Genomic DNA, 14,994 nt, shown 5'->3' with positions numbered 1-14,994 from the left:
TGCACTCATGTCGCATTGGGACAGCTCACCCTTGAGGATGTTGAGGATAAGAGCCAGCACGGGCCCACTGAGCGGGGCGCTGGGGACGTAGAGCTGGCTGTCACCAAGGCTGATGTTCAGGGGGTTCTCTATCAGGTTCGCACGGTAGTTGTTCAGGTCCTTGGCAGTCACAATGCCCCCTGCCAAGGGATGGCAGCTCAGTGGGTGGACACGGGGGTGGGGCCCCAAGTCTGACAGAAGCACCGGGCCATCAAACTGGAGGCCCTGCCCACCTTGGGGGTCCCCCCCCCCCCCGACTTCTCACTGCCAGGCTCAGGCCAGCTGCCCTCTACCTGTTTGCCCCACTGACCTCCAGGTCTGCTCTCTCTCCTCCTGGCAGCCAGAGAGTTTTCTCCAAGTGGAAAACATCTGCTCCCATCTCCCCACCACCTCCAATGACTAATGGGGGGTGAAAGGAGGCTCTTCATTCTACAGGGCACGGGCTCCAGACAGACCAGGTATTTATAGGCTAATTTCCTGCCCTGTGCTAAGTGTCAACATGCTAATCACCCCCTCTGTGTCTCTGACAGAAATAACAGTATGAAGAAATCCATAGCTGGGAAGGGAGAGGCCACGGGCAGGCTGCCTGGCCGAAGTTCCTCAGCCCCTGTCCCTACTTGCGGTCCCTCCAAGGCTCCTCTCCCCAAGCCCACCCTCATCTGCTGTGACCCTCAGAGATAGTTAAAGCCCACCCTCTCTGGGCCTTAGCCTTTTCCCTCTACCAGGAATGTTTTTCCTCTGTCCAGCCTTCTCTGTAGCTCAGGCACAACCTCCTCTAGGAAGTCCTCCCAGATCTTCGTTTCAATGCTCCCGTACCCGGAGCTCTGGCCTAGGCCTGTATTTACCCCCTGAGAACTTTCTCTCCTGGACTGTACTGGTCTCTCGGATTTGCCCTAACCGAGAGCTGTGGATCCATGTGGCCTGTCACTGACTGCAGATGTATCCTGGACACCCCGCTCCCCCATCAGACGCTGCCTGAGGGCCCAGTGGCCGGGCCGGGCTGGACCAGAGGACCTGGGGCCTCGGAGCTCTGGCTCAGGGTTCCTTGCCCAGGGCCCCTGTGGTTATGCACTCACCAGCTGCCTGGATGTCCTTGACAATCTGGGCTGTGAGGCTCCCATTGTAGAAGGCCTGGGCTCCCTCCGAGGCCAGCGTCTTGTACGTTTCGGCCAGCCGTGGCATGGTCACTATGTCCCCCTCCTGCAGCACCTTCCCGTTGTGGCAAAACACCTCACTGAGGCATAGAGGCTCTGGTGAGGCCGGCAGGCGGGGTGGACTCAGCCAGCCACTCTCAACCCAACCACACAGGAGATCCAAGGCCAGTGAGCGCCTGTCCACAGGTGGGTGGCCCTCATCCCCGGGTGTCCAGCCTCTGCCTCCTAGAGCCCCTGCCCCTCGGGATATATCGCCGGAACCCCAGGCACTGGGCTCAGGGGTGTGATGGGATCCCACACATGCTGGGAAGGGTTCTTATATCCCAGACCTCATCCCTGTATCAGCGCGGGTTCCTGAGAGCACCCTGCGAGACATTCACAGCCTGCAGGGACCTTGGGCCTGTCTGCCCAGCCTGTGCCCCAGGGCAAGTCAATACCCGCAGACATACCACAGCTCAGTCTTCTGCTCGATGATGGCCTGGTTCTTTTTCAGGGCTGCTGCCAAGCCCTTCCCCACAGGGAAGCCCTGGAGGGCCAGCTGGATGCTGGGCTGGAAGAGGCGGGCCCAGGGCAGCCGCCCGTGCCGCTGGTGGGCCAGCTGGTAGCCACGGAGCTCACCAGGAACCGCTACCGACAGCCCCCCTGCGCGGGGACAGGGACACAGTGAGAGGCTCCAGCCCGGGGACGTCAGGAGGGATGCTGTCTCAGGCAATGACCCAGGAGGTGTGACACCACCGGAGCCCTTCTGACCCTGGGGCCACCTATTGCAGCCTCACTGGTTCCTGTGGGCTCTGTCCCTACCCTTCCTGCACAGGCCACTTGCTCCTCCCCCAGATACCTGCACAGCTCCCCTCACCCCACTCCAGCCTCTGAGTCTTTGCTCAGACACCCCCTCCCAGATGGGATTAGTGAGCTTTTGGAAGGAAATGGAGGTGTCATTTCTGGACTCAGCAGGCAAGAGCGTAGATTGGTTAGGGACGCATGACAAAGCCACGGGAGGGAGAGGCGGTAGCTCCTGTGCTGGGTTCTACTGTCCCAGGACTACATGTCTGCCTCTGCAGAGGCCATCAGGTTCGAAATCCTGTGCCAGGCCCACAGCTGCTCACTAAAACTGTGGGGAAGCCAGATCCCCACCATCTCCCCATCTGAGCCGCTTTACCCACAGGCTCAAAGGGTCCACCAGGACCCACCAAAGTCCCCAGTGCAAGCCTGGGCCACCCCTGACACTAAGCCGGTGCCAGGGCAAGACCTCCACCATCCTCCTTTCTACTATCCCAGAACAAGGACTTGAGCCCAAACCCCTGCCCTGTACCCTCTCTGGGCCTCAGTTTCCCCATGTGACCACAGAGAGTTTTGTCTCTTCCAGTTGACCTTAGAGGAGCCCACAGTTCCACTAGACACATCCGTGAACCCTGATCCCTACCCTTCCCCACGGCACACTATGCCCGAAGCTGGACACTGATGCCCAGACACCTTATTGCTTTCATCCCAGGATGACCAGTGCCATTTTGGCTATTCCCAGACTAGGTGGCTTCCAGGTTCATAACAACCTGAAATTGGGACCAAGAGCCTTGTCTGCACATCTCAGAAAGTCTGACACCCAGCCCAGAACTCTTCCCATCTTAAATAAATGCTGTCCTGACCTTGGGTCAATCAGGTCTCACAGCACCCTGCTCGCAAAGGTCACCAGTGACCTCCACACTGCCAGACCAGGGTCCCCTGTCAACATCACCTTACCTGGCCCATCACTCCTCCCGGGTTACCTCTGCATCCCACCTGCCAGGCTCTGCTAGAGTCTCCTCTGCCTACCCTCACTCTACCGGTGCCTCCCCCAGATCAGGTCTTCAGGTTCCACTTATTTGCTGACAACTCCGAATGTACTCTCTGGCCTGGCCTGCTCCTCTGATGGCCAAATCTGAGGATGCGCCTGCCCACGCAAAAAAGGCCTCAAACTTAATGCACTCAAAACTCAACTCCCTACTGTCACCCAAACCCACTCTCCCACAGCCTCACTGTTCTTTCTTAGGGGCACCACTCCCCCCCCCCACTTCCCGATGCAGATCAACAACTGGAGGGTCATGCAGGACACCTGGCATATGTGTCACACCCAAGCTATCAGGCAAATGCATGGGCTCTACCTTCTAAGTGTGTTGAGTACCAACCACCTCCCAACACCCTCTTCTCTCCCTGATTATCGTGGTGACCTCCTGACGGGCCACCTGATGGGCATGCAGCATACTCCCTGACCCTTCTGCAGCAGCCCAAGGAGTTCTTTCAGATATAGGGTAGAAAGGCCAGCCCCACAAACACCCTAGGGGACACTGCTACCTCTCTGGGACAAGAGGTAGGGTCTTTGCAATGACCGAGGAGGTGTGACACCACCGGAGCCCTTCTGACCCTGGGGCCACCTATTGCAGCTCACTGGTTCTTGCGGGCTCTGTCCCTACCCTTCCTGCATGGGCCACTTGCTCTTCCCCCAGACACCTGCACAGCCCCTCTCACCCCACTCCAGCTTCTGAGTCTTTGCTCAGACGCCCCCTCCCTGAGCAGGCTGTTCTCAGTGAACCGCCCACCTTGTGGCTCTTCCAGCCTCTGCTATCCTGACACCACATGGTTTGACTGGGCCACAGATTTTGCCTGGTGCCTTTGTCTTGTCTCCTGGCTTTGGAAACAGTCCTTAACATTTTAAGAGGTGCTCAATAAGTCCTGGTTAAATAAATGACTTCCAAGCGTCCCTAAGGTGCTAAGACTAAGGGTTAAGCACTCACACTGAATGATTTCATTTCTACCCATTCAGAGTTTCCCAATGGATACGAGAATTCAAAGATTCTGTATGTTGGAGAGGACTCCATGGGGGCTACTCACAGGACCCTGCCCAGGGCCCAAGCCCCAGGGTCAGAGCCTGCAGTTGGGGATCAGACCTGTTATGGCCAACGGCCCAAACTTCCTGCCCCCAACCTCCTATCCCGCAATCCCTTTGGGTCCTTGGAGCAGCACCCCCTGGTGGCCACTGCCTTCCCCTCAGCTGCATGGGGTGATTGAGGGCCTCTTCTCTGCACAAGACCTTGTTAAAAAAAGACAGACTCTCCTGCCTCTTGAGAGCTATCACCACAAATGAACAACTAAATGGATGCCTTTGAAAGAGGCAGGGTTTCAACAGCCCAGGTTCAATTTTAGCCTCAGCACCACCCAGCTTTGTGACCTCAGTTGGTTTGCATGACCTCTCTGGATCTGTAAAATGAGATCAACACAGTGCTTCCCCAGACTCCCCAGCATATAAGGAGGATTCAAGGGGTTCATCGGTGAAAAGGGCTGAGCAGAGTGCCAGCCCCAGTGGCCCTCGGTAGATGAGAGCTGTTGAAATAATAATTATTCTCTCCCTGTAGTAGCACAGGATGGCTTTGGAGGGATCTGAACAGAAATAACAGAAGCTCCCATCTCTTTTCTCTCTGTAATGAAGGTCTGGACTGTTCAAGACCTGTGTTGTGTGGCCAGGAGGGGATGGGAAGGGTGGGCATCAGCACAGCCAGAGCTTTCCCCAGTCCCAGATGCCAATGCTTTCCCAGCAGCTCAGCCCAGCTCTGTACTCACACCCTGAGCCTGCACCTCACCTGTCTGTGACTGCTCCGAGCTGTTGAACATGTTGTCAGAGGCCAGCCCTGGGGCCACCTCGCGGGCATTGATGATCTCAACTTTTCCTGGAAGGAGAAGCAGGTGGGAAGTCTGAATCAACCCCAGTCCCTCACCCCGGGTGAGCTCAGGGGCCACCCAGCTCAAGTCTAGCCTGAGACACACAGCCCCTGCCACTCACCTCCCACTCCCCATGGGCACTCACGTGTGGTGCTGTTGTAGATGGTGAGGAACAGGCCGCCCCCGATGCCCATGCTGTGGACATTCAGGAGTCCCACGCACAGCAGGGCTGCGATAGCAGCATCCACAGCCGAGCCGCCGTCCTCCAGCACATCCCTACCCACAGCATTTGGTGGGGAGTGAGCACTCTAGGCTCCCCAGTCCCCCAACATGTGTACCCTGCCACCCACCTCCACCCTGTCTGGCCACCTTGCCCAAAGGGAAGAGGAGCCCATAGTTTTCAGGTTTTACATATAACTTTAAAATCAAGGGGCTTCTATGTTCTTCCTTTTCAAGCAAACAGATGTACCCGACTTTTATAATAGAAAGAAAATTGGAAAATTGTTACTTTTGTTAGTAATTTTTTTTTCTGTTTAAGTCTCTAAGTGGGAACTGATCTTTGTGTATAATGGGAGGCAGAGCTCTAAAATAGCATAAAACAGCAATTTATCCAAAGACACAAATATCCTTCAGTCTGAGAAAAGGGACCCAGCTGGGCACCAGGAAACCCGCATCCTGATTTTGGAGTCAGTATCCCCTTCTGCCCTGACCAGAGGCTGCTAGAAGTTCCAAGAAGCTCCATGTGCGTCAGACACCCCTGGTCTGGGAAGCTCACATACAGGTGGGGAAACCGAGTCTCAGAGGGATGATAGTCTTGCCCAGATCCATTTGCTGTGCTCCTCCTGTGTTCCTATGCTCTGCCCACTCACCTCCCAATCTCCGAGCAATGCTTGGCGTCTGTGGCCACGGCTGCCCTGGGATAGACATGGTTGTTTGACTTGGAGGCTGAGGGCAGCCAAAGGCATAGGCTGATGATGAGGATGAGCACTATGGCCACACCCACCAGGGTCACCACCACGTACAACTTCCTCATGGCTCCCCTGCTGCCTGGTGGGAGTGGTAGGAGGTGCAGTAGAGGTTAACAGGATTAGGGATTGCCACTAGCTAGCCTTTGGGCACACCCTGACCCTCACCTCACAAGGTACAGCCCATAATCAAGCCTCAGAAACATGTTCCTGTGTCTCCTTCTATCCCCCTAGAAAACGCATGGACTGTCCAGCTCCCGGATCTTTGCTCAGGCCATTCCCTCTGCCTGGCTCTGTCTCTGTCCTCCCAAATCTCTCTGCTTTTCCTCAGGGCCCCTTCCCAGTAAAGAACCACATCTCCAACAGAAACCTCTCCTGGGAGCCCCCAGATTCCACATGCCCCTGCTTCTGCAGGGCCTTGTCTATCTCCCACAGTGGGAGCCACTGCCAAGCAGGGAACTCCACGAGGGACAAGCCTGGCCTGATCCTTCTGTGACCCCTACCTCAGCCCAGAGCCAGGCACCATCCATGGGCCTCTCAGAGCGGCCTGCCACAGACTGTGGGGCTCAGCTTCCATTGTACACTCAGAGACAGGACACCCCACGGTCTCCTCCTGAAATGGCCAGACGAGCTGCCCGGGGCAGGGGCCTACCTTTGTCAGCAGATGAGAGCCCCACGCTTTGCCTGCAGGGATGGCAACAAAAGCCAGGGGGGCTTGGCTGAGACAGCTGATGATATAACTGGGATTTTCCTCTGTGGTCTGCGGCCACAGGATCTGCTCCAGAGAGATACCCTGACCACGCAGCCTCCTCGTTCTCCTGAAAATCGAAATAGTGTTCCTGAAACAGGCCTAGTCAGCCCTCCCCAGGGAGCTCTGTGAGGAGGTTCTTCTGCCTCTAGATGAACTCTGGAGTTGAAGAGGAGGCTGTTTGTGGAAGATCTCCAGGCACAGCTGAGAAAGAGTTTGCCTAGAGGAAGGCCCGGGTTCAGTGGTGTGAGTGTCATATGACAAAGTGATGAAGCCCACATGTGCCAGACCAAGGGGTTGGGGCACGCAGTCTCTGGAGTCAGCCCATCCCATCTAAGTCTTGCCCCTCAACTGGGGCCTTTGGCAAGTCACCGACCACCTGTGCAGCAGGAAGGACACAGGCATCCTATGGGGGATGTTGCAGAGATGAAGCAGATTGGAAAGGGTGAAGTGCCAGGTGAGTGTTGACTGTAATTATTGTTGGCTACCAGGGTCATCCTCTGGAGGCCTGGCTGGGGCAGAAGGAAGATGGTCAGGCTTCTGCTCATTGTTTCCCCATTGACTACCTTCCCAGCCTTGCTGGGAGGGACAGTGGTGAGCCTTTGGATCCCTTCGGTGGTGGCAGCAGGTGAGGGGTGTGACCCACACAAGGAAGAAGAGGTGTGGTGACAGAGGCAATCTCAGTTACCTCCAAAGAGTGGGTGTCTGTCAGCAAGCCCCAGGCTGGGACTCCTTGGGTTCACCCTGTCTGTCAGAGGGCCTGAGCTCCAAGGCCAGACATGGTGTCCCAGAGATGGTCTAGGAATGGAGTCCCATCCCACGTCGCAGAAATCCAGAAGCTAGTCGGCATGGAAGGGCTTTCCCCTTCCCGGCTCAGTGGGCAGCCATACAGCAGACACAACCCTATATCCCCAGTGGGATTCAAGCCAGTCTCTCTCCACCATGACTGAATCCAGGCACCAGCTTTCCTGGCTGGACTCCTGCAAAGCCTCCTCCCTGCACTCCCTCCCATCAGCATCACCGGCTCCTCAGTGCTCCAAAGGGCCAACCAGACCCTACCCCTGCCACTGCTCCAGGCATCATCTATACCCTCTGCCTTCCAGCGGGCCGGATGGCCCTCAGAGCACACCCTGGAGGCTGGACTGGGTTAAAGATTAAGGATTAAGAATTAAGGGATCCCTGGGTGGCGCAGCGGTTTAGCGCCTGCCTTTGGCCCAGGGCGCGATCCTGGAGACCCGGGATCGAATCCCACATCGGGCTCCCGGTGCATGGAGCCTGCTTCTCCCTCTGCCTGTGTCTCTGCCTCTCTCTCTCTGTGTGTGTGTGACTATCATAAATAAAAAAAAAAAAAAAAAAAAAAGGATTAAGAATTAAGATTTAAGGGTTAAGGGTTAAGGATTCCTGGTAGAGACAGCTATGTTGGTTGGTCCCAGGGGCCTCAGGAGCCCAGAACTTTATTACATGTGGTAGGGTGGATGGGACAAGGAGGCCAGTGACCCGCCTTCCCAGCATGGGCACAGTCGCACCTGCCAAGGAAGCCCCCCAGTCCCATCCACTAGGCACCCTGGGGGCATTGCCTCATTTCTCCTGGGCTTGGGGCTATGAGCCAAGACCCCCTTCAGGGCCCTCCTCTCTTCCCTCAGGCCTCTGCACTGTCCAGCCACGACCTCCTGTGGTCTGTACTCCAGCCTCCCCTAGCTGCCCATCTCTCTGTCCATCCACTCAAGGGATCAAGTGGGCTTCCAGAAGGACAGGAGGCACCCAGCAAGGCTCAGACTGCCAGGGACTATACGAGAGGGGTGGACAGCCCTGACCCCCATCCTCTCCTCCCTGGGCAGATAGCAGGGAGGCCTAGCCCCGGCCCTGCAGGCAGACATACCCTGCCCTGCGGAAGACACCCTGCAGGGGACTGGGCTTCCGTTTCCCACTGCCTCTCCCACACCCCACATTTTTCTCAAAGACTTATAAAATAATGTCCAAGCCCAGAGTCCTGGCTCTCACCCAAATCATGTCAGGAGGAGAAACTGAGGCCAGAGAGTAGGTTGGGCAAAACACTTGGCCTCAAACCCCCACCCCACTCTTCATGCCCCTGGTGGGCTTACCTGAGGCCCAAGGTTCGTGGTGTCCCAGGAAAGCTCCTGTTCCTCAGAAGTTCTGGACTGGGACATGGCCAGATTAGTCTGCCTGGGAAAGTCTGGGCTAGACCTCCAGCTGGGCTCCCCCACTCCCAGGAGTGGCCCAGAGCTGCGCCTGCGCCCCTGCAGAGCTCCTCAGGGGGCCTCTGAACTGGGATTGGGATGGGGGGGAGGGTACCTCCAAGGAGGAGCAGAGGCAGGAAAGGGGCAGGAGAGGGCAGAGGAACTCTCCTGCTCACCTAGTCCCAGAGGGGGCACGCGGCTGGCCAGGACACACAGCAACCCCGTGTGGCAGTTGAAGGTGTCTGAGTAGGATAGAAAGAAGGCTGTCCTCTAAAAAATCCAGCCTGGCAGAGAGGACAGCCCCAGAGTCTGACGTCATGGCAGCAGGGAGGCTAGAGACTTGGCCTATCACTAAGTGACTAAAGTTCACACAGCCCTGGGAGGGCCCTGGGCAGGAGATGGGAGGTGCTATGACAGTAGTGACTCTTGGGGTCCCATGACAATGGTGGGAGGTGAGGGGTTTGGCCCCAACAGGGAAGGAGAGGTGCGGTGACAGAGGCAGAGGGTCCCCCTCTCTTAGACTCAGTTCTCCCCACAGGGTAGAGTCCACTGGCAAGTGCGCCTCCAGCAAGCCCTAGGCTGGGTACTCCCTGGCTCACCCTGTCCCTGTTCAGAGCATCTGAGCTCCAGGGCCAAACATGGTGTCCCAGAAGCAGGACCTGAGAGCCCTCACCACACTGCTCGGGCAAATGCCAAGGGGGCCTTCCTGGAACACAGCCTGAGGCCTTGAGTCCAGACCAGTTCCACTGCCTATGCAGGAACGTTAGCACCTCTGGGGATCCCTGGGTGACCCAGGATCGAGTCCCATGTCAGGCTCCCTGCATGGAGCCTGCTTCTCCCTCTGCCTGTCTCTCTCTCTCTCTCTCTCTCCCTCTCTCTCTCTCTCTCTCTCTGTGTGTGTGTGTGTGTGTGTGTGTATCTCATGAATAAATAAATAAAATCTTAAAAAAAAAAAAAAAAAAAGAAATGTTAGCACCTCAGGCCCAAGGAACCTCCTGAGCAGCCTGGAAAGACAGGGCGCAGAGAGGGCCAGAGCTGGTCCCAGTCACAGAGCCCAGCAGCGCACACCTGGCCACCCTGTACCTGCCTCTAAATTGCTGCAATGTCCCTGACCAGCCCACCGAGGGGATCTTGAACCAGGAACAGGTGCATGCCCAGCCCAGGAGACTTTGGACTCTGCTTCCCATTCCCCTTTGCCCTCCATCTGCCAAGAATAAGGATGAGCCACTCCTTAAGTCATGGCTTCTTCCCTGGCCCCCCACTCGTGGTATCTAGGCTGCCTGGGAGCCCCCACAGTCCCCATCTGGAATATCTAATCTATGACCATCCTACAAGGTTGTGTCAGGGGATAAGCAGAGAGACAGAAGCTGACCACCCTGAGTCATACAGTCAAAACAAGTCTTATCAAAAAACAAAACAAAACAAAGCAAAAACAAGTCTTATCCTCATCCTCTCACCCACGGATGAGATCCACCAAAAAATGCATTCCTATGAAATCCTCCATAGCCCCAGGATGGGGGTTCTATGACTAAGCTTTTTCCCCCCCAGACATCATCTGCAGACCAGAATGACTGAGAAGATGGACAGGGCAGGATCTGCGGACCAAGGCCCATGACCTGTCCCTGAGAGCTAGACACCAGCCAGGATGTCAGGGGATTTGCACTGCAGGGCAGTCAGCTGGGAGGGGTCTATAGTGGAGAGACACGGGGCTCTGTCCCTAGTCTGAGCCTGCTCAGCAGTTTTCTCCCTGCCTAGGAAGGCATAAGACACGGCAGTATCAGCCGCAGCAGGAAGGTAGGAAGAATGTGTGAGTGGGCAGAGGGTAGCGCAGACCCCACGGGTGATTCCAACAGGAAATCCCTGGCCTGGGACAAGCGGGGATGGGGAGAAAGCTGCCTGGGGGCTCAGACCTGCAGCTGCAAGTTCCAGGGAGGGGAGTCAGGAGGAAAGGGGTCTCATTAAAGGCTGTGTCCACAGAGCCCTATTGGGGGCGCCTGGGTGGCTCGGCGGGTTAAGTGTCTGACTTGGGCTCAGGTCATGATCTGGGGGTCCTGGGATCAAGTCTGGGGTCAGGCTCCCGGTGGGGAGTCTGCTTGTCCCTTTGCCCCTCCCCCTGCTTGTGTTTTCTTTCTCTCTCTCAAATGAATAAAATCTTTAAACACACACACACACACACACACACACACGCACACACACACACACACAAAACCCCAAAGACGTAAAATACAGAACAAAGAACCTTCCTCACATGTTGAGTGTGTCACATTCTATTCTGGTCAGCCCCCCAAGCCCCTACACGCCAAGAGACGCCCTGAGGGGTGTCAGTCTGGGGAAACCACGTCACCCTAGAAAGGGCTGCAGGGGCTGGCTTGAAAAGTCCCCAGGCCCCAGCGCTCCTGTCCTAGGCATGTAAGACGGAGATACTGACTCCACCATCAGCACCACCCCCTCCCAATACAGACAGACAGACAGACGTGCACACACACACAAATGGGCGTGTGCGCTGAATCTAGGCTGAGTGGAGCAGGTTCCTTCCAGGAAACCTCAGGGAGGGAAACAGGAAGAAGCCTGGGGTTTCTCTGTTGATCTTCCAACCCAACCTGACGGCTGTGTCACCTCAGAGCCCAGGGGTGAAACGGGCACAACCCCAGACCGGTTCATAGGCCGGAAACCAAGATTTAGGTTGAAGCAGCTCACACAAAGTCAGCTGGCCCAGTGGGAGATGTGCGGACCTGCAGGTTGGCCCAGAACCTGTGCCCCACCAGCCCTAACACCTCCACCGGCAGAGAGGACTCCCTCCACCCCCCACCCTAACCCCCGACCCTCTGCATGAGAACATAGCTCTCAGCCCTGGCCCACAGCCCTGGACGGGCCCACAGCCCTGGACCGGACACTTACCACTACCCAGGCCCGGGGTTGGGATCTGTCTCCCTCGCTAACCCCCTGGTAGCATAAGGTTGAGAATTAGGGAAAGCTCCCTTCCGAAGTGCTTGACAACCACTAAGTCGGATACCTGTTGAAATAGCTATATGAGCTTGCAATGACCACATGGTGGACACCTCCTTGCACAACTGAACCTGCCTCACGCCCCATTCCAGCCACAAAACAGAGCCCACAGAGGGGCAAGCACGGCCAGGGGACACAGTACCTCAGCCCCTGTCACAGGCCCCTCACTCTAGGCTGCTGGGTACTCCTGGGCCTCAGTTTTCCGTGCTGCACTCTTTCCTCTTAATTCCAAAAGTCCACTTCCCAGGTGTCAGTGGCTTCTTCAAAGACTTCCTCAGAAGTCCAACAGCTTCATGTGACCCTCCACCCACCCCACACCTGTGGCACAGTGAGCCAGAAAGCCTGGAGCCATAGCCTCAAACCGCCTTACCAGACAAAAAAGCACAGCACCCCCCAGCCTCCACTCAAGCCTAGACCTGGTCAGAAAAAGACCTGAGCAACCCCTCTGCAGGATCCAGTCACACCAGCCCGGTCTCCTTCACCCTGAAGGTCAGCTCACTCCCATTACTCAGGTGCATAAACTGAGGCTGGAGAGGAAGAGGCCAGCATCTGGCAGAGCTGGAACTGGAATCCAGGCTTCCAACACTTCCGGGAGGCCCGAAGCCTGAGCTACCCCGACCTGCAACGTCCAGTAGCTCAGAAAGGATGAGCTGTACTTTGGGGTCACACAGCACTGAGGCACAGCCAGATGCCCCTCCTGGCTCACCTGGCTCCAGGGCTGGTCTTCCTCTGCTCTCAGCACAGAGCTGAGTCCCCAGTGCCCAGCTATTACCCAGCTCCTCCCCTCCCTCTCTCTGCCGGCTAGGGTGGAGGGAGGCTTTAAAGGCACAGGAACCTTTCCAGGTGGGAACGAGGCTGGTTCCTAGTCCTGTCCCTGGAGGCTGTGTGGCCTCTTTGAGTCCCATGGAGTCCCTAACCCTGAATGCAAGGCCTGAGCTTTGAAGGCCTCAGTGGGGCTAAATGAGGCTGGGCTTCAGACAGAAACAGGTCAGGCCAGGGGTCCCTGGGAGCAGGTGGGCTCCCCTGAACTTACGATGTCCAGACAGAGGTCTCACAGTGTTGGGATATAGCCAGATACCCACTCCACTGGGGTTTTGGGACTGTAAGCATCTGAGGCTCTAGCAGACCTGAGGAGCCTAAGATTCTCTCCACAATTCTGGAGTAGGGGATGCTCCTTCAAATATGCCCTGTCCCTGACTCTTGGGGCTACAGGTGGGTGTCTAGGGGCTGTTACTTCAAGGACCCTGGTCACCTGAACTGAAGGGAGTCCCATGACCCAGGAGAGCCTTCCTCATCCCCTAAGTTTCTAGGAAGCAGGAAGGCTGATGGAGGACACATGGCAGTGAGGGCAGGAGATGCGGTTGCCTGCTCATGCCCCTTCCTGCTCTGGCCTATCAAATGAGATAGGGTGGGTGCCCCCACGGGGTGGCAGGCCCGAGACTCCTGTGTCTCTGAAAGAGATCCACTTACAGCCTGCTGCTTGCCAGAATTGCCACTACCAGCACAGCCCGGGCTGAAACTCGCCCATCCGTTCATTCCCCCGTCTAAGCCTGGCCTGTCCAGATTCTTTCCTCGACGAGTCCCCAGCAGGACTGGAGATGGGCTAAGTATGGTCAGCCAAGGAGGAGGCGGAGGAGCCAGGGCCCTGGAAGAGAGGCAGACACCGTGATGGGGGCCTTAGGAACCCAGGCAGAGCTGGGATGGGATTGGGTAGGACACGTCAGGTGGAGGAAACCACGTGAGCCTGAAGGCTGGCACTGGATGCATGTGTCTCTGAGAGTAGTGAGGGCACAAGGGAACCTCTTGACCTCCCTGGGCCCTTCCTGAGCCCTGAGGTGTCAAGGCTAAAAAGGGAAGTGGCTGAACTCAGACCCTGTAGGCCAGGCCAGTGAATCTGGACTTTGAAAGCCCCAGGAGGCTGGTGAATGTGTCACCTGGCTGGGTAACCCATTAACCCCAGGTCACTCATTAAGACTCTGGTGGGTGACCAGAGGGTAAGGGCCGTGGGAAGAAGGGAGTATTGATGGCTGGGGACCGGCTGAGATGAGTTCTCTGTGTTCTTGTTCCTTGAGGAGTTTCCTGGGTGAGGCTGGCCCCTAGCCAGGGGTAGTTGCCAAGGCAGCATGAGAGGGGGGACCACCCCACCATCCTGGTGCCTTTTATCTCCTAATTACTCCTACTATGCAGGTACCAGCAACCTAGAGTGCCTTGGTCAGACAGAAGGAGATCGGGGTAGGGCACCTGGCCCATCTCTTCTGAGAAATGAGGAACCACTGTGGCCTTCCTGTTCTGACAGGCTTGGTTTGTCCTTGCTCTGCATCTGGGGAAAACAAGGCATTGGTGGGGTAAGAAGCATGCTAAGGAAACCACAGCCTGAGAGGGGAAGAGACTTGCCCAAGGCCTCTTGGTAGACAGTCCCATGACTTGAGAAAGGCCCGACATGCCACTTCCTGAAAGCAGAACCTCTTTGCAGCCTCCATCGTGCCCCACCCTGCTCTCAGGGTCCTGGGAGGGGCTGTGACCAAGCCTCAGGAAGTGTCAGGTGAACCTCAGGCCCTGGGTAGGCCTTGGCTGGTAGAGACACCACCTCCCAAAATGCAGTCTGGAGACTCACCGTGTGTGATCCAGGAGGGCAGGTCCAGATTCGAGCAGTGCCTGACCTATCCTCCAGAACTGCTGGGACAGGATCTCAGGGCCCACTGGGAGCCAGGAAACCTGATGTTGCCCAGACCTTTAGTGTACCTTGGTATCTGCACCAAGGAGACTTTTGGTAAATTGGCTGAACAAAAATGACTTTGATGCTCAACATCATAGCATCTTAATCAACTTTAGGATCACAGAATCTCAAACGTTTGGTCTCTGATGTCTCATCTCCAACACCCCTAGAAAGGTTGGCTTGCATACCTGCCCTGACAGGGACCTCACTACCTTTAAAGACAGCAAGACTGTGATTGCTTGGCTAGTTCTCCCCAACATCAAGCCCCAATTTGCCTTCTGTAGTTGTGAGGAGTTGGCATGCTGTAGGTGGGCCTGGCTTCACTTCCTGCCCATTGTCTGAGGCCACAAGCAGAGGAGCAGGAGCCAGTCTATACCCTGTTGCTAGGTGCCCACAGCCTCTCAGAGTCACACAGACCACAGACCATATGGAAGGAAGGCTCCAGCTCAGTGAGGAGGCTGGTGTCACCCAATGGTAG

At 56.5% G+C, this 14,994-nt stretch overlaps 1 protein-coding gene across 1 annotated transcript in view; it reads right to left on the bottom strand.

The window, feature by feature from the left end:
- The window catches only part of GGT1 (gamma-glutamyltransferase 1), a 29,706-nt gene that overhangs the window by 4,683 nt on the left and 10,029 nt on the right, over window positions 1–14,994 (bottom strand). Inside the window, exons 2-8 of the mRNA XM_038575798.1 lie at window positions 6,501–6,666; window positions 5,753–5,930; window positions 5,029–5,159; window positions 4,805–4,891; window positions 1,643–1,835; window positions 1,116–1,273; window positions 30–179 (exon numbers count right to left, since the gene is read on the bottom strand). Coding sequence (XP_038431726.1) covers window positions 30–179; window positions 1,116–1,273; window positions 1,643–1,835; window positions 4,805–4,891; window positions 5,029–5,159; window positions 5,753–5,916 — 883 coding nt within the window. The 5' untranslated portion in view covers window positions 5,917–5,930; window positions 6,501–6,666. The remainder of the gene's footprint in view (window positions 1–29; window positions 180–1,115; window positions 1,274–1,642; window positions 1,836–4,804; window positions 4,892–5,028; window positions 5,160–5,752; window positions 5,931–6,500; window positions 6,667–14,994) is intronic.

Source organism: Canis lupus, chromosome 26 (assembly GCF_011100685.1).
Source record: "Canis lupus familiaris isolate Mischka breed German Shepherd chromosome 26, alternate assembly UU_Cfam_GSD_1.0, whole genome shotgun sequence".
In the NCBI taxonomy this organism is placed as follows: Eukaryota; Metazoa; Chordata; class Mammalia; order Carnivora; family Canidae; genus Canis; species Canis lupus.
The sequence above is the reverse complement of the archived record's forward strand: the minus strand, read 5'-3'. Positions and strand labels throughout refer to the sequence as shown.